Raw genomic sequence first — 17,680 nt, 5'->3', positions numbered from 1 at the left:
CTCCACGGGCCTAGGTTGGCACACAGACCTGGCTGTGAATCCTAGTTCCGTCACTCATTTGGGTCTGGTTCCACGCTTGTTGAAATGATTTGCAAACACTTATATATGATTGAATCTGTTACCCATATTGACTCCATGTTCCGAACAACTGAGATTATTCCCATTTCGCAGATACAAATACTGTGGTAGAAAGAGGTTAAGTAATTTGCTTAAGGTCACACAACTAGTAAGTGACAGAACTCAAATCCAGGCTGTGAAAGCACTAAAAGCCCCAGAACGGTGCTCCATACCCATTTTCTTCCTGCCTGCAGGTAAGCGAGAGGGCACTGGGGCTCAAACAGGAACCCAAGAGGTGCAGGAAGCTCAGAGTCTGACCAGTCATCTGAAGAAGGCCCTAGGCAGGGAAAGAAGGGGAGAGCATGGCCCACACCGCCCCCTCCTGCGCCCCCCGAACCTCCAGGCAATGCGAAGTGGCCAGTGGACCGTAAATCCTTTATTTCCAAACTATAAATAGATCTGCTCTCTGAGAAAAGACGCTCTCCAGGTGATGAGGCTCCAGCCTCTCCATCTCCCCTTCCCAACTGCGCTGCAGTCTAAACCAGACCTCTTAGAAACCTGCTCTCCTGCTCTGCCCTAGGAAATCACCTTGGCTGGCAGAGCCTGGCAAGCAGCTGAGACCAGCCCGTTCCCTTGTCTTGCTGTGATTCCAGCGTGGCCTGGGCCCTGCTCTGGTCTGGTGCCCAGCCCCTCTGTTCCATCAGCTCCCTGACTGAGCCTGGCTGTGTGTTCACGTGCTCCCCAAGGCCCAGCCCAGGAGAATCCTGGCCCACTGCTCCCCAGCTGTTGTGAAGAGCCATCTGGGTCCCTAAGCTGGTGTGAGGTGTGAGGCTTGGGAGCAGCCTGGTTCCCAGCTGGTCTCCGGCTGGTCACTGCTGCCCTTGGGCCACAAAGTACTCCTCCTCCTCCTCCTCCTCCTCCTCATTGTCATCTTCCTCTGGCCGGCTACTCCGGAGCAGCAGCTGTAGGTCAGGGTGGGAGCCCAGCCCCTTCAAGGGTTTAGGGCCACCATCACCTAGGGACAGAGAGAAACCAGTTGTCAACCCAATAGTGGTTTTCTGGGTGTCTTTTGATGCATATGTTGAGTTACCCGGGCCCTAGCTACTCCCCCCTCTCCCTGGAGATAGAACCACCAGGCTCACTTCCTGGTGGAGGCGCAGCCAGTACAGAGGCAGCTGCAGAGAGCCACCTGGCTGGAACTGCTCTGGGCAAGTTGAGGGCCACCTGCCTTTCTTGGCTGGGTGGTTGCAGACCCAGGGCCAGGTGGAAGGGAGATCAGAGTGGCTGAGTCACAATGAGAGCGTCATCAGGAAAGAGGCTTCTGGAAGGGGCTCTGGTTACCTCTAGAGTGCAAGGCTTTGAGAGCAACATGCAGGGATATGCCCGAGAGGCAGAGCGCGAAGCCCAGCCAGTTCAGGAGGCTGATCTGATCCCCCAGCAGATGAGCTGCCAGCAGTAGAGTGCAGACTTCCTGAGGGCAGAGGGGCAGGAAGGGGGAAGTCATCAGGAGGAGGAGTTGGCTCCTTTGCAAGGAGGGTGGACAGCAGGGGCATGACCATAGGGAGAGGCTGAGCTGCCCAAACCCCTGAGGCTTGGGTGTGCGGGCGGGCCAGCAGCCCAGGGTGGTTTCCCTCAGCTCAGGGAGCCAGGCCTGCTTTTCTCTCTGTGTGCCACTAAGATGCAGCAAGGGAGGTGCTCTGCACACTGTTCTGTCAGGGTTATAAAGGCAAAGCAAACCCAGGACAGGGAGCACGGGGTTCAGCCCCCAGCCACGTCCACAGGGTTAACAAACAGCTGTGCTTCCAGAAGGCACCCACAATGGAGAGCCCGATGCTGCCACAGGAGAATACAGCATCACACCAGGCTCCACAAGACACACAATGGCCACAGGGTTCTGCATACACAGTGGCTGCAAACGGCACTGGTGGGATGACTCATTCTGAGAACCACAGCTCACGCCTCTTCCTAAGCCCCTTGGGGAGACTTACGGTTCTGGGTTTAGGCAACACTGCTCTACATCAGTGCCTGTCTAGTCAAGGAGAAACTGTTCCCTGCCCTCATGGGCCGGAGCATGGAGTAGGATGGGGTGAGAGGTGGCAGGGGAGGGGGAAGCCTGAGAGCACAGGCATGTGTGCTGTCTAGCAACAGTAAAGGCAAAACAGGCAAACACACGGCGCGGCACGCATGCTAGTATTGTCCCTTGCTGTGATCACAGCAGACATCACCAATCAATCACAGAACTCTCCCAATGAGTCTGGATGGGGCTTTTCAACCCATGGCTCCAGGCCACTGCCAAATGACCAAGAGCGGGCATTCATGGTAAAACGAGAATGCAACCAGGCCCAGTGGAGTCAGAATCCCAGCTTGGCCACCTGCTGGCTGTATCCTTGGGTAGGAGCGCCCATCTGTGAAGCGGGGGGGATGACTACCACTCCCCTCCTCCCCCACAGGGCTGCAGCCACCATAGGAGGGAGCTTCAGACAAGACCAAGGCACACAGCACCCTAATCAGGCACTTCTGTCTCTTCTCTGCTGGGGTCTGGGGCTTAGGAGCTGGGATGCACTGTAAGACAGGACTGGAGCCACCCCCAAGTCTGCACCTTAAAAATGCCAGCAATGGAGAGAGTGAGGCTGGAGGTTCTAGAGACCAGGAGGAACTCTGAGAAGCCCAGACCGAAGGCGAGAATCCCTCCAAGGAAGAGGCTCCCTAGTACTCGCAGGAGCAGCCCTGTGTCCTGGAAACGGAAGATCTTCTCAGACGTGGACAAATGGAGACCTGAAAGCAAAGGTAGAGAGTTGGGGGCCTCACCCTCCCCAGGGAGCAGGAGACCCAGCATGTGGCAGTGACCCATCCCCAACACACCTGCACATTCACTGTGGCCCGGAGGATGGGGATGGGACGAGGCAGAGAACCCTGACACTTGGGGAGCTGGGGAAGCAGTGATGGCCTCCAGAGAGCTTCTGGGCTAGGGTAGAGGGCATGGCACTGATGGAGAATCAGGCAGGCGCACCTGTCCATCTTGGGGAAGGAGGGTGACTTCACATGGTCTTGGCAGCTGTGGTAAGTAGTGGGCCAAAGAGAGGCGGGGTGGCCCATCGAGTGATGGCTGTCTGTGCTGGGCCACTGTGGCAAACCCTCACTCTCAATTTCAGGTGGGCCATCTATTGACAGGGCCACATTTTATCTTCCCAAACCTTCTCCACTTTAATCCGGGTCTTGCCTCACACAGCTGTGGGACTAGACTGAGATGTGCCCCCTTTAGGAGCCTGTTCCTCTTGGTGATAAAACGAGAGTTTCACCTAGCCCGGCATTTCTCAGACAGACAGCATAACTTGATGAACGGTTCTCAAAAAGTAAATGCACACATACAAATATAGGGCAAAGCTTTGTTCTAGAGACACCCACGTGGGCACCCACACACCAAGTCTGGCTCGACTTTCAGAGGATTCCTGGCCCTCCAACACTATCCCTTGGAGAGAATGACTTCGTGGGTCTGTCTGTGCAGGAAAGGGCCCGAGCTAGGCACAGCGGAGACACCCGTGGGGGCTGGAGGCTGGCCGAGCACTTGGGAGGTTTTTGGAGGGAAGCACCAAAGAAATACAGAGTGACAGTCCCTCCCAGGCAAACAGCCTCTCAATGTAGGACACCTTGTCTGGTGCTGGGCTCAGCAGTACTGCAAAGGCGTTGGCAAATTGAAGGGAATTCGGGAAAGAGCAACATAAGTAATGAAGGCGCTTGGGGGATTAATTTACCAGAAAAGATTAAAGAAGCTAAATCCATGCAGCTTTGCTAAGTGACAACTACCGGAGCTTTCGGCTGAGGGTGTGCAGAGATGGGGAAAGGTATCCATGGCCAGGACGGGAGGGAGCGTGCTGTGTGGTGCAGGGGGCAGAAGGTAAGGGTAGGGGGAGATGTTAACAAGGAGGAAAACGAGGCTGCAGAGCAGAAGCTTCCTGGATAACGGGGCTGCACAATAATTTTCTCAGGGAGGTTGGAGACGCTTCACTGCCTGAAACTTAAATGCGTGTGGGACAGCATTCTCTTTAATAACCCTGAGGACAGAAGGAAGGGACTCGGGGAAGAAGGATAAACAGGGACAAAACTAATCTCAAAACCTGGGAGGGAGCAAGGAAGGAAGGTGGCGTGCACTTGCAGCCTAGACAGTTCTCCCCGCCTCTCCTCTTCTCTGGGAGGTAATGGTGGGCAGGTGGCTCTCCTACCCAGCCTCCTATGCCATGGCCAGGGCCGCACACACCATCCCACCCATTTCCCCCTCTGAACCTACTGATCCCACTTCCTCTGATGCCCTGCCCCTGCTAGCCTGGTAAAGGCTCATCTAGCCTACAAAATACATGGCCTGGGAAGTCTTTTTGACTTGGCTTTCCACCCTAGCGTCCTGGAATGATTCCTGGCCCTCTGCTCCTTCTGAGAAAGAATACATCAACATGGTTAAGAGGAAGGACTCAGGAACCAGTTGCTGGAACCAAATTCTGGCTGGTTGGGCAAGGTAATCTTTACTTCTACTAGTTTCTTTGACCTGCACGATGGGCATAATGACAGTACTGCCATATGGGGTTTGTGGGAGTATGAGAGTTGGTATGCTGAAAATGATCAGAACAGCCCAGGCATACCTGTTGGGCTGTACACATCCACTCTCTTTATCATCTGTTGTCTTTTTAAAAAGATTTTATTTATTTATTCATGAGAGAGAGAGAGAGAGAGAGAGAGAGAGAGAGAGAGGCAGAGACACAGGCAGAGGGAGAAGCAGGCTCCATGCAGGGAGCCCGATGTGGGACTCGATGCCGGGTCCCCAGGATCACGCTCTGGGCTGAAGGCTGCGCTAAACCACTGAGCCACCTGGGCTGCCCTGGTCTGTTGTCTTTTATAGACACTTTGTAAGCATTTTTCATGATGGATTCCGGTCATTTGGTTTAATGTCTGCCCAGCCCTTAAACCAGGCACTGCCAATGGATGGACCCATATTTGATCTCTGTAACCCCTGCAGCTACCATGGTGCTGGGCTCAGAGCAGGGGTGGGGGGTACCCCCAAGATGGACAACCCAGCGTACCTTCAAATATCGCGAAGAGAGGGAAGAGCCCCAGAAACATAAGTGGCTGCAGGTGGAACATGGTGTCAATGGGGTTCTGGAGCCCTGCGGAATGGGGACAAGGGTCAGTCATGAAGCCTGGCCCAGCCTGACCCCACCCTGCCTGGTTCTTGGGCCCCTCTCTCTCACCAAGTTCCGCCTTCTGCAGGAGCATCTGGGTGAGGGTCCAGCGAATGCCACCGATGAATGAGGCCCCCAGCACCAAGGCAAAGCCCTCCACGTTGAACTGTGTGGACTTGTACGTGAACATGAAAAGGCCCCCGGCGATGAGGAGGACCACCAGGACCAGGGCTGCACGCTATTAGGATGGGGAGCAGTGGTAACTGATTGCAGGGTCCTGAGTTCCTCACACTTGGAGCTCGGGCTCGGCAGCTATGTTGGCTGACCCTGGAACAAGGAACCCTTCTCCCTGCCACCTCACGGGTCCAGGTCAGCTCCTCCCCATCATACAGGCAGGGCTGACGTTCAGTGGACATGTACCCAGCATTCCTATTTGACCTAAACTTCTGAAGTGCTTTCCTATAGCTGCTGTAGGTCCCTGGGAGGGCCCCCTGGTGCCCTGGACCTAGCAGACAAAGGGCGACTGCCCCCAAGCCCCCCTTCCTCCTGGCCCCTATCCTTGACCCTTTCTCCTTCCCTCATTCTTGTGGTCGTGATGCCACGTCGATTGCTAAGTATTCTCAGCAGTGGCCTGTTCTAGGTCCTTCCTCAGCAACAGGATTTATTGCCGGGCTGGGCTGGTCTCCTCTGTCACATACAATGATGAGCCACTGCTTGGACACCCCTTGGGGTAGGAGGGACAAGGGGAGCTGGGGCCTCACCAGCTCCTCCAGCTTGAAGATCAGAGAGAAGATCAAGATGAAGAGGACAGCGGAAGACTTGGTCATCGTGTACCTGCAGGACAGATTACCCATGATGCACCGCTGGGGGCCAGGACTCAGGCCTGCCACCAGGAGACGTGCTCATGGCCTATGCTGCAGAAGGCAGGAGGCTGTGGGACCTCTGACTTCCCTGGGGGCAGCTGGGCAACCTGAGTACGAAAGACCAAAGGAAGGCGGCCTGAGGCATCTGGGCTGATACGTGACCTTTAATGGGAAGAAATCTCTGACGCAGGAGCCTCTATCGCCAGAGAGAAAAGGCTGCGGGGTGGACACCAAGGTCACCAAGTCCTCTTACTCACCTGCCCCTCTGTGGAGACTGGGTTAAGGAAGGACAGAGGGAGGAGGGAGAGAAGGCAGGGACGCCCGTAACACAGGGTCACAGATGAGACACAACTGTCACACCTGCCCCTCTGTGCAGCTGCATGTACTAAGCGCTGGCCAGGGCCCTTCCTCCCCTGCATGACTGTCACCGGGCTGTCTGAGCCTCTGGCCTCCCCAGGCCACCAGGCAGGCAAGCACAGCACCCCTCCGAGCTGAGTCCACTGCAAAAGCTGTCAGCTTCCTGGGGAGCTGCTGGGTGTCAGGAAGTCAGGGGCTGAGAGCAAGGGCCGGCACACAGAATGGCGGAGCAGCAGGCCCAGGCCCGGTGCTCAGAGGAGGTTACAGGAGCTCCTGAACTGGAGGGAGGGGCTGGGCGTGGCACTACTCACAGCGAGACGGTGATGTAGAGGAAGCTCCAGTTGGACAAGCCCACGTCAAGTGCCGTTGCCAGCGCTGTGGAGACAGGGGTACCCACCGGACCACGCAGCCGGGGCAGGCCGGCATGGGTGTGCCAGTTGTTCAAACACTTCCACGAGGCCCCCGGTGCCCCCTGCTTTGCCCTGAACACCCCGGCTTTCTCTCGGGCCCTTGGGCCTTCCTTTCACAGCAACTGAAGGGTTAACTCCTGGCCAAAAAAGGGAGGGGGTTCTGTTCCAGCACTGGGACTGCAGTCCTGGCTGGCCGGGGCGCTGTGCTTCCCACTTGCTGGGTATCGTGAATGTCCCCGGAGGGTATTAATCCAGTCCTGTCATCCTTCATGAGCAACTCTTCCGGGTGGCTTCTCCTCCCTCAGGATATAAGACACACTCCTCGTGGGGGCCCTGCTGCCGCAGGGTCTGTCGCTGCCACCTGCTCTTTCCTTCTACTTCTCACCAGCGCCGAGTTCTCAGCACCCTGACACTTTCGGTTCCCTTGCAGACCTGCACAGGCACTAAACTCTCGATCTCTGGGAAGCCCTCCCTGCCAGGCCTGAGCTGCTTCCCCCGTGTGTCCCAGGGTGCCCCTTCTCATCCCACTGTAACAAGGTGAGGGCAGGGACTGCTCACGGCTGCCTCTGGGACAGGAATGGGCTTGGGGTAAATGGTCAAGACCAATGCTGCGTCGAAGGCCTTTTCTGCGCGTGTGAGCATGTGTGTTTTGTGTGTGTGTGTGTGTGTGTGTGTGTGTGTGTGTGGTGGTGGGGTCTGGGGAGGACACAAGAGGCAGAAGTAGGGCTGGGGGAGGTAGGCAGAGAGGAGTGAAGTGGGGAGGGGGAGAGGGTCTCTGCTCTGTGCCAACAAGGCTCCCGTGGCTTTCCAAGCGACCCTCCTCCAGCCCCCGCCTGCCCAGGGCCACTGCCCAGCCCCGTACCTGTGGGAGCTACTCTCCTGAGGTAGTCCGTCCAGCTCAGCACCACGCGGGCCCTGTGACTGGAGCACTGAACCAGTGCCCTGGACAGGGCAGAGAACAGGAAGATCACGGCCAGGTGCAGCATCGTCATGAAGAGCGGGAAGTGGAAGCTCTGCAGAGCCCAAAGCACAGACAGATCGACGCGGTTTATAGTGGCCCCTGCCTGGCACTTCCCTTCCCTCCTCACCCTAGTCTGGTGGCAGTGGTGCTAACCGGGTGGTTCAGCAGGGCTCTGCAGCAGCCAAGGGGCTTTCCCCCCAACTGCAATCACTTGGGAGGACAGACTCCTAGTTCCAGCTCTGGAGATCACACAGAAAGCAGGTGGCAGACCAGGGGTCAATGGGACCAGGGTACTTACTGTCCCCCCCCCGCTTCCACAGGCCTGTTAGCTTCCTGCTCCAGCCCCTCCCCTGGTAACAGCCACTGCTGGCCAGTGTGGCTTGATCAGTTATTAAAGTACTCAACTACTTCTCTACAGGGCAAACAGCTGCTGCCTTAATCCCAAGTTACTGTAGCTCACCCTTGGTGTCTCCCCTTTCCCTGATCTCCCCTTGTTCTACCCATTTGCGGGGAACCTAGCTGTGGCAGGGCTCTTGGGCCCTCTCCTACCACTAGTGTGCCTGGCTTCCAGTCTGATTAGCTGAAGCCTGGGCCAACCTGTTGATAAATATTAGGGGACGCTGTAGCCACGGCCACAGCCCCTTCCCACCCAGGCCCCTGCACTGCAAGGCCTCCCATTACCTTCGTCAGCCATTTGTTGTAGAAGGTGATGCCGATGGAGAAGCAATAGTAGAGGAGGACCAGCCCCAGAGTCAATACCGCCTTCCACACAAAGGCCACGTCAAGGGCCCACTTCCCCATCCGGGGAAGCTGCAACTCCCTGGCTCTGGGTCAGTGGGGGCAGGCAGCTCCCCCTGAAGACAGCTGTGGGAAGAGCCACCCACGCTGGGCCTCGACTTTCAACAAGGTCTCCTGGCTGGGGGAGTCTTCTTCGCCTCCATGATTCGGAATCATCCACGGATCCCCAGGCAGAGTCCTCACCTAAGGGGCTGGTGGCCCGAGCCAACTCTCTCCATGATCAAGTGGATGCAGGGCTCACGGGTCCCCAGGTCGGAGGCTAGAGAAATGGAAAGGAAGTGTGGGTGGCTCAGCAGAGCACAGGCTGCCCCAGGACTGGTCCACCCCACCCCTGCCCGCAGGAAGCAGACCACAGCCGGGGGGGGGGGGGCAGGAAGGGGTGCAGCCCAGCATGGGCTCACAGAGCGCCAGTCACGTCTACTCTGTCGCCTCAAGCTGTTATCCATGAGTTGCCGCCAAAGCGCCAAAGCGCCAAAGCGCCAAAGTGACCTTTTAAAAACGTAAATCTGATCATGTCAGATCAGATGTCAGCCCTTCAGTGGCTCCCAGTGCTCTTATGATAAAGACCAAAAGCCTTCCTGTCGGCTAAGCCGTCCTGATCTGTCCCTGCTGGGCTCTCCAGCTTCAGCTCCAGGCTCTCCGTCCCCTCCCCTGGGCTGCCTCAGTTCACCCCACACACAGGCTCTCTCCTACTGCCTGAAGGAACCGACAGGCCGCCCCGGCTCCATTCTTCTCTCCGGCTCCATTCTTCTCTCCGCTGATGCTACTCAGCTTCAGCTCACCTGTCACTTCCTCAGGAACTACCACTCCTTGATGGGGCTGCTCTCACGGCTCCCCTACTTTTCTTCTGGTGTACCTGTGCAGGGCATGCTGATCTGTGTGGGGTCTGTCCCCTGGGAGGTTGTGAGCTCCAGGAAGACGGGGACCACGGGTAGTCTTGTGCCCACTGGGGCACACTGTGAGCTGTCCATATGGTTCGATGATTCAGTGCGAGAGAGCAGACACTCGGTTTTCAGGGGACTGATCTGATCTTTAAGGCATTAAAAATGGACCGGGAAACCAATACCAACCCGGCCCTTAGCCTCTAAAGACCACTCCCCTAGAGGTGGGGTCTGCCTTAGGGTCTTGGCAAACTAAACCCAGGCCAGCCTACCAATCTAGCCAACCCTAATGAGCATCCACGGCCTGGGGCTCTGAGACCTGGCGGACCCCCAGGTCTATAGTCATCACTCCTGCAGCTGCTTCGTGTGTGTCCCCCCAGTCTGAGACGTTCCCAATCTGCTAAAATGCCACCTCCTTCCCAAAGCCTTCCTAGACCCATCTGATCAGACATACCTACTTCCTCCACCCCCAGTCCTTCCCGAAGGGAGTAATTTCATTCCATTCTGTACCCTGGAAGCTGGGATATCATTGCCCCTCCCCTGAGGCAAAAGGGGAGCTAGCAGAAGGCTTTGCTGGGAGGATACTGTAGGGCTGAGGTTCTCTTGAGGGGAACTTTGGAAACCTGTGGGGTGTTTTGGGGGATCTCTCCTAGCTGTTAGTGATGGGGAGGGTCTATGAGGGCAGGGCAATAGCCCACAGAACTAAGAATTGCTCTGCGGCCTTCGTAACTGTGACAATCCATGTAGGTATAATGACCTGAACCTAGAACCCAACTGTGTGTGTGTGTTTCAAGTAAATTCTATCCTCAGTGTGGGGCTCAAACGCCAACCCTGAGATCAAAAGTCGTGTGCTCTACTGATTGAGGCAGCCAGGCACCCCCAGAACCCAACTGTTTTCCATGTAATGCAGAGCAGTTTTTCCATGCACTGCAATTTCCAAGAGTACATTTGCCATGTACATGGAGGAGAGAAAGAAGTGTCTTTGATAGAGAGTTTGGAGAAACCACGCCATCTACAGCAGTGGCACACATGGTTGTGCAGCTGCCCACACAACGTGGCTGTGGCACTGTGCATGGTGGCTACATGTTCCTTCTGGGTGGTGGAAGCATGCACTACTTCACTGTGGCCTCCAGCATCCTTGTTCCCGGAACTTACAGAGAGAAACACATTCTATTCTCAATTACCTTTTATTATCAGTTACGTTGACATCTCCCCGTCAACTCCAGAAGAACAACCAGTGGCCTACTCTTCTTCCATGCCTGGATGTCTAGTACCAGGCATTTACTCCTGGCCTGCCCAGCATGACTCCTGTTTCCCAGGAGCCATCCGAACCTGCCCCTCTTCTGCCAGTGGCACCTCCATTTGCCTGGTTGCTCAGCCCAGATATCTGGTTCCCATCCTGATTCCTTGCTCCCTCAGCCCACATTCAATCAGCATGTATTTTCATTTCAGTCTTAAACATCCCCTATATGGTCACATCTCCTGACTTCCACCACTGCTCTCCAGGCCGCCATCCTCTCTCCCCAGCATGACACATCAGGTTAGTCTCTTGCACTTCTCCCTGCACCTCCCACCCTCAGGCTCTTGCTTGCACAGCTAGAGAGGGGGCTGCACAGGCACCAAACCTACGCCTAATGGACCTTAAGGCCCACACTCCTTATACCTGGGTTTCTCAATCTTGACATTACTGATATTTGGGGCCAGGTGATTCTATGTGCATTTTAAGAGATCTAGGAGCGATCCTGGTCTCTACTTACTAGATGCCTATAGCAGCCCCCCCTCCTCATCCCAAGTTGTGACAACCAAAAGTGTCTCCAGATACAGCCAAATGTCATAGGAGGCCAAAGGACTCCCTGCTGAGAATGACAGCTTCCAGCACACAGGCAACCACAGGGCATTCTAGCACTTGCTCCCTATGATTCCGGCCCATGATGGGGCAGTCTGTACCTTTCCATAAGTCAACCTCTTGCATCTTCTGCTTTTGGTGCAGTTCCTGTTCCAACACTGCGATCTGTGCCAACCCCCACCCCCTGCCCTCTTGTTCAAATCCCACCCTTCCTTCAGCTCATGCAGGTACCTCACCTCCAAAAAAGTCCCTAGGACAACCCCGGCCCCAGGGAGCACTATCTCCAAGTTAACACTCATTCTCTTATCATCAGCCACCTACTCTCAAACACAAAATCAGACCTCAGCTAGAAGGGCTCTTGGAAATCATCTAGCCATTTTACTCAATGGCCTATTTATTAAGCACTACTGTATACTCAGCATTGGAAATAGAGATATGTAACTGATAAGGTCCCCACCCTTCTTTTATGACTAGGGAAAGCAGGCTTAAAGGGGCTAATGGTCTTTTTCAAATCTGGCTTGCCAAGAAAGGAATTCCATATTCTGCATTATGTTCCCCAAGGGGCAGCCTGGCTGGGAGCAGCAGCCACATCAGGGTAGAGCTGGTGCACCGTCCATGTAGTACCTGGCTCCTCTCATTCTCTGTGACTACAATATGGGCAGTGCCGTCTAGTGCTACAAGTGTGGGCATGGAGTAAGAAAGACCTGGGAGCCAGTCCTGGCTCTTCTGGCAACTTTGTGACCCCTGAACTACCTGAACTCTGGGCCTCAGCTTCCTCAACAATAAAGGAGGACAGAATCACCTACCTCTTGGGAGGGGAGTTGGGTACAGCACTTGATGCTGGCTTGTGGCAAGGGCTCATACCCTCCTGGCTTTTGCTGCCTTACAGCAAAACTCCACCAAGGCCCCCAGAACTACCATCCCTACTTCCCTGCAGCCCAAACTCACTTCCCCACTGCTCCATGGAGTCACACCTTCTTCCTTGTTGCCCCTCTGAGGACCAAGTCCCTGTTGTTATCAGCACCTTATACAACTGACCACTTCCTCCTCCTGGGAAAGCCTCTTGGATGCCACACCACACTCTCTTGCTTTTTCTTCTGCTTTTCTGGACTCCTGGCCTTCTTCACTGCTCAACCAACCTGTCAAAGTTGACTGCCTGAGTGCTGGATCCTGCCTTCTCTTCCCTCCATTCTCCCTTGAGTGATCTCCTCTCATCTACCGGACATTCCAGGGACTTTCTAGATTCTTTCCATTAGCCCTATCCTTTTCTGTCCGCTCCAGTCTACTTGGCAGCTCCACTCATGATACCTCACACTGAAGGTGCCCCCAACTTAGTCCAAAGTCATTAGTAAATGCCAGCATGAGACACCAGGTTACTTAAGCCCACGTCCTCAAATGAATGACGACCTCATCCCTGACCGCTCTTTCCTTCCTTCCTCCCTCCACTCCTGTCAGGTCCTCCTCCCGCATCCCTGAGGACGCCTAATGCACCTTAAGGCCCACACTCTTTCCTTGTACCTGGGTTTCTCAATCTTGGCATTACTGGTATTTGGGGCCAGGTGATTCTGTGTGCATTGTAAGAGACCTGGGAGCGATCCTGGTCTCTACCTACTAGGTGCCTAGAGCAGCCCCCCCTCCTCACCCCAAGTTGTGACAACCAGAACTGTTGTTTGTGGTAGACAGGTGGAGACCAGCACCGTCTCCCCGTGTGCTCGGCCGTCATCAGTCTGGGCCGCGCTCATCCCTCACCTAGGACTAGCGGCCTCCTAACTGGCGTCCCTGCTCCCTCCTTCCCCGAGAGCCTGGAGAGCCCGGAGTGCGCCGGGCAGCGGGAGCGGCCACGCCCTCACACCCCAAGGGCGGGCGAATCCCGACGCTCCCGCCCCGCAGGCCGGCGAGGAGGGCCTTCCAGCACCCGGCCTCCGCTCCGGCGCGGCCTCGTTCCCACGCCTGCCCCCGCGCCCGCCACGCTGGCCCCTGGCCCCCCGCCAGGCCCGCCGAGCCCGTGTCCTTTGCACGGGCCGCCCCTCTTCCGCGGACCTTCGCTCGGCGGCAGCCTCCTCGACGGCCGGCCGCCCGTCCTCCCGGCACCTCCCGCCACCTGACGTGGCCCTGTGTGCCCACGAGTTTACCGCGCGCCCCGCGCTCCCACCCCACCGCGCCGCGGCCTCGGGGCGGGGTCGGGACCCGCCGGGGTCGGGCAGGAGGCGCCGGGGAAGCGCGCGCGGCAGGCGGCCGGGGAGGGTGCGTGGAGGCCCCGGCGCGTCCACGGCGCGGACGCCGGGGCCCGGGGGGGACGGGAGCCCGGGCGTGCCACGGCGCGCAGAGCCCAGCCGGGACCCCGCTCCCGGCCCCGGCCCGCCCTCCCCCGCCCTCGGGAGCGCGCGCAGGGCCCGCCGCGCGCCCCCACTCACCTCGGCCGCGGGCGCTCCGGACCGGATCCTCCCGCCGGAAGTGTGAGGCGGAACGTCGCCGCGGGGTGGGGGCACTTCCGCCTGAAGCCGCCGGGGGGCGGGGCCCTGGAGGCGGAGCCCTGGGGGCGGGGCTCTGGAGGCGGGGCTCTGGGGCGGGGCCCTAGAGGCGGAGCCCTGGGGGCGGGCCCTGGAGGCGGAGCCCTGGGGGCGGGGCTCCGGAGGCGGAGCCCTGGGGGCGGGGCCCTGGAGGCGGAGCCCTGGGGGCGGGGCCCTGGAGGCGGAGCCCTGGGGGCGGAGCCCTGGGGGCGGGGCTCCGGAGGCGGAGCCCTGGGGGCGGGCCCGCGGACCACTCATCACCCACCCAGCACCCCCTGTACTTTCGTTCCTTCTGTCTCCTGCGCTCTACGGCCTGTCTCCGGTGCCCCAAGCGTGCTGCCGATTCATGCGCACCCGGGGGCAGACAGAAAATAGCCATCTGTTTACTTCTATTGGAGCAACCGACGAGCCACAAGAGATAAATCTCTCATGGGCTTTTTCTTCCCAGAGCTTAAATCTGCTGGGGAGTGATAAGTCAGGGGCATTACATTTTACGACTTAGGCGATCCATGGGAGATAATACACATTTCGTGAGACATTTTGTGTCCCTGAAACTTTCTAAGAATTATCTTAATTTCAATAAGTGGGGGTGGCGAGGAGAGTGTCTGGGGCAGAAGAAATGGGGAGAGGAGAAGGCTGCAGCCTGGCTTGAAGCCCAGTTGTTTATAAGGGGAGTTAACAAAAGCTGTGGTTGGAAAAGTAGCTGTGGGGCGGGTTGCAGTAGTCTCAAAAATGCCAGCAAGGAAATTCAGATCTCACTGATCTTGAAGGATAGATTAAAAGAAGCGGAGCCTGGCGCATGAGCCACTAGGAGGTCAGAGCAGGTGAGGGTTGCAGGAGGCCCAGTTAGTGATTTTTTGCTCTCTTCCCAGTGCCTCCTGTGCCCTCTTCTAACACTGGCTGCAAACCTGGATCCTTGTGAGTGACTCAGCTGACCTCCCTGGCCCCTCTGAACCAGAGTGTAAGCAGTGCATTATGCAAACCACTGCTGCCCCCACCCCCGCAGGCTGGCAACATGCAGGCATTAGTTCATTCGTTTGGCACTTACTGAGCACCTACAATGGCACCCACCACTGCCCAAGGTCTTGGCTGAATTCAGTTCTCAAGGCCTGTACTGCATGCACTTTCTCTGCCTTTTGAAAGACTTCTCTCTCAGAGGTAAAAGAAAGTGTCTATTTTCATCACCACCCTCATTCAAGCCTCCCAGCTACCAGGGCTGAGTTTTGGAGCAACAGCCTAAAACACCAGCTGGAAGGCTGGGCATGAAGCACCAGCAACACACAGGGTGAAGAAACGTGTCTTCTTTGTAAGTCACAAGAATGTGAGCTGTTCCCTGGCTGTGTCCCTGGCAGGGAGAAGAGGGAGGATATGTTCATGGGGGTGTACAGTATGCCATTCCCTGCTGCGCCCGGCAAGCCTAAGCAGAAAACACTTTGTCCTGGTGCAACAATCTGTGAGTGTCCTTAATTGTTGAGGGGTGTGTGTGTGTGTGTGTGTGTGCATGTGCTGCTCAAGCACATGCACATGCACAGTGAGGGCAGAGTGGCTGAAGAGGAGGAAATCTCCCAGACACTCTGAAATGAAGGCTTGTCCAGGTGAAAGAGCAGGTACAGAGAAACAGTTGTTAATAGGTACCACAGTTTGTACATGAAAGAGTATTTATTGAAAACATGGTTACTGACAGGAAGCTGCTCCTGGCTGCTCTCAGCTTACTCTCTTGGCTCACAACTGGAAGTGGTTTTTTTTGTTTGTTTGTTTTTTAGGGGGAGCCTTCAGTTTTATTTTCCCTCAAACATTCCACCCTAGGATAGGTAGATCTTATATAAATATATATACATGTCTGTATAAGTATGGCCTATAGTAAAGAAAATATATAGTCCATTCTTCATCGGGCAGTACCTACCATGCCAGGCTACCAATACTGAATGCCACTGTGTTCACATGTCCAAGGAGAGAGGCTGGGGCGTGGTTTACAAGTGCCACAGCACCAGGGAAGCCCCATTGGCACAGCCGTGGCCTCAGCTAGCTCCCTGAAATCATGGCCAATGGCAGAAACCACAGCACTGGGATGGGGGCAGGGAGGGAAGGCCAAACTTCCTGAGGTCGGGGAGGCCAAAGGAAAGCAAAGAAGAGGGGGCTGCCATTCTCAGGTTAGGTGGAAGATTTCTAAGGATGGAAAAGATAAAAATGTGGGGGGAAGGGAGTGGACTCCAGTGACCTCCCAGTCTCGACCCAGGCCTCGTCTGGGCTCTCTCCCTGTAGAATTCTTTGAGACTAGAAGGTAGGACTTAGCTTGCACGTGTCTGACTTGCCAGGATGAGAGCCTGAGAGCTTTGCAGCGAGAGCTTTCCATCTGCCCAGACAACTGTGTGGGCAAGAGAGATCTGGTGGCTCCGGAGACCAGAGATGTTAGAGCCGAGCCTCAGTAGCAGCAGCTTATTGGCACTGAATGAGGCCGGAGTAAGCCCTCACAAAGGCGACAAAAGCAAGGGCAAGGCATCTACCAAGCAAAGGCCGAGGCCTCCACTTGGCTCTGAGACACAGGCACGGGTCACCCAAAGGCAGTCTCTCTGAGGCTCTTAACATGCCCAGAACGTCTGTCCTCTGCGGGCAGCCTTTGCTGGGCTAGCTCTTGCCCACACAGGGATCCAGCTGACCGGAGAGCAGGCTCAGGAAGAAAAGGTGAGTGACTGTTGTTAACTCCAGCCCAAGCAGCCCCTGGCCTAGGAGGCAAGGGGGTCTGCTGGCCATTCCTCACGCTCTGGTCCCAGGCTCCACGGTGACCGGGAGGGCAGAGCACCCTGCCTGCATGGCTGATCGTGGGCAGGGACCAAGAGGAAGCTCTGGGTGGTCTGAGGTGAGTTTGAGGAATGGCTGGCATTTACTGGCCACCATGGTCACTACAGATTCTGTACAAGCAAAAGACAAGGCACCAGTCTGTGGGTGTTTCTCCTGGGCCCCAAATCCCTTCCTGGGTACCGTGGAGTCTGGCTCCAGCCTCAGCCATAGTGATAGACAAAGTCATAGCTGCTGGGCTCCTTGGGCACTGGCGGCGGGGCTTCAGGAATCTGGATATTCTCCAGATCCAGGAGCCGCAGCTTCATCTCCATGCTCAGCAGCGTATCCAGGTCACTCTTGGTCAGCTCGCTGGACATGTCCTTCCCCAGAAGGGCACTGAGGCCATCAATCCAGATGCAGTACTGTGGGAGCAAGCCGCAAAACATCACATGGTGGCCCCAGGTCCACAGGAGGTCCCACCAAGGTCCCTTTGTGGGGAGGATTCACAATAGTCTCTTTTGGCACTACTTAGTATAGGCAGAGCTGATTTGGGATAACGGCAAAGATAAAATGGGAGGTAATTCATTCGCTTCCCCCCACCACCAAAAAACACAATCTTTTGGCTTTTATGAGGGATTTGCATTTAAGTTTCCTAAAATAATCTGAAATATGATATTTTTTAGAAATAGGATATTTAAAAATGCAACTAATGAATACAGCAAAATAAGACCTAAGTACTAGAGCATCAACTAACCCAAAACTGCCCATGACACAAGCAATAGTGGAGGGAATACATATTAGGAGAAAAAAATCAGGGCACAAAAGGAATCACTGTAGGATCTCAATTTTGTTTCCAAAAAAGTAAACAAACAAAAAGCCCGGTCAACAAATGTTAAAAATCAGTGCTAGAGAAATTGAACTTGAGGGTCTCGTGATAAGGAGGAGTAACAGAATTCTCCACCTGTCCCTCTCACTCCTCCTGCCTTTGTTCACCATCTCCCCACCTGCTAGTTCCTCATTTCTTTTTTTTTTCTTTTTTCTTTTTTTTTTT

The 17,680-nt window shown here is 55.9% G+C and overlaps 2 protein-coding genes across 4 annotated transcripts in view; both read right to left on the bottom strand.

The window, feature by feature from the left end:
* Positions 1-475: 475 nt before the first annotated feature.
* SLC35C2 (solute carrier family 35 member C2) lies at positions 476-13,845 on the bottom strand. 2 transcript variants are annotated; one of them, XM_041733019.1, is made up of 10 exons: positions 13,756-13,845; positions 8,498-8,873; positions 7,718-7,868; positions 6,757-6,820; positions 5,987-6,059; positions 5,295-5,463; positions 5,127-5,210; positions 2,657-2,832; positions 1,399-1,528; positions 476-1,072 (listed from the first exon to the last, which is right to left on the bottom strand). In XM_041733019.1, the coding sequence occupies exons 2-10, from the start codon at positions 8,615-8,617 to the stop codon at positions 927-929; spliced, it is 1,113 nt and encodes a 370-aa protein (XP_041588953.1). In that variant the 5' UTR covers positions 8,618-8,873; positions 13,756-13,845; the 3' UTR covers positions 476-926. The 2 variants fall into 2 exon arrangements, with proteins under 2 accessions (XP_041588953.1, XP_041588954.1); XM_041733020.1 differs by lacking the exons at positions 8,498-8,873; positions 13,756-13,845 and having other exon boundaries at positions 6,757-6,992; positions 7,718-7,850.
* Positions 13,846-15,491: 1,646 nt separating this feature from the next.
* The window catches only part of ELMO2 (engulfment and cell motility 2), a 39,141-nt gene continuing 36,952 nt past the window's right edge, over positions 15,492-17,680 (bottom strand). For both annotated transcript variants that reach the window (XM_041732996.1, XM_041732997.1), the window contains one exon: positions 15,492-17,051. In XM_041732996.1, coding sequence (XP_041588930.1) covers positions 16,851-17,051 — 201 coding nt within the window. In that variant the 3' untranslated portion in view covers positions 15,492-16,850. The remainder of the gene's footprint in view (positions 17,052-17,680) is intronic.

Source organism: Vulpes lagopus, chromosome 18, assembly GCF_018345385.1.
Source record: "Vulpes lagopus strain Blue_001 chromosome 18, ASM1834538v1, whole genome shotgun sequence".
Classification (NCBI taxonomy): Eukaryota; Metazoa; Chordata; class Mammalia; order Carnivora; family Canidae; genus Vulpes; species Vulpes lagopus.
Note: the sequence above shows the minus strand (reverse complement) of the source record. Positions and strands in the feature narration are given on the sequence as shown.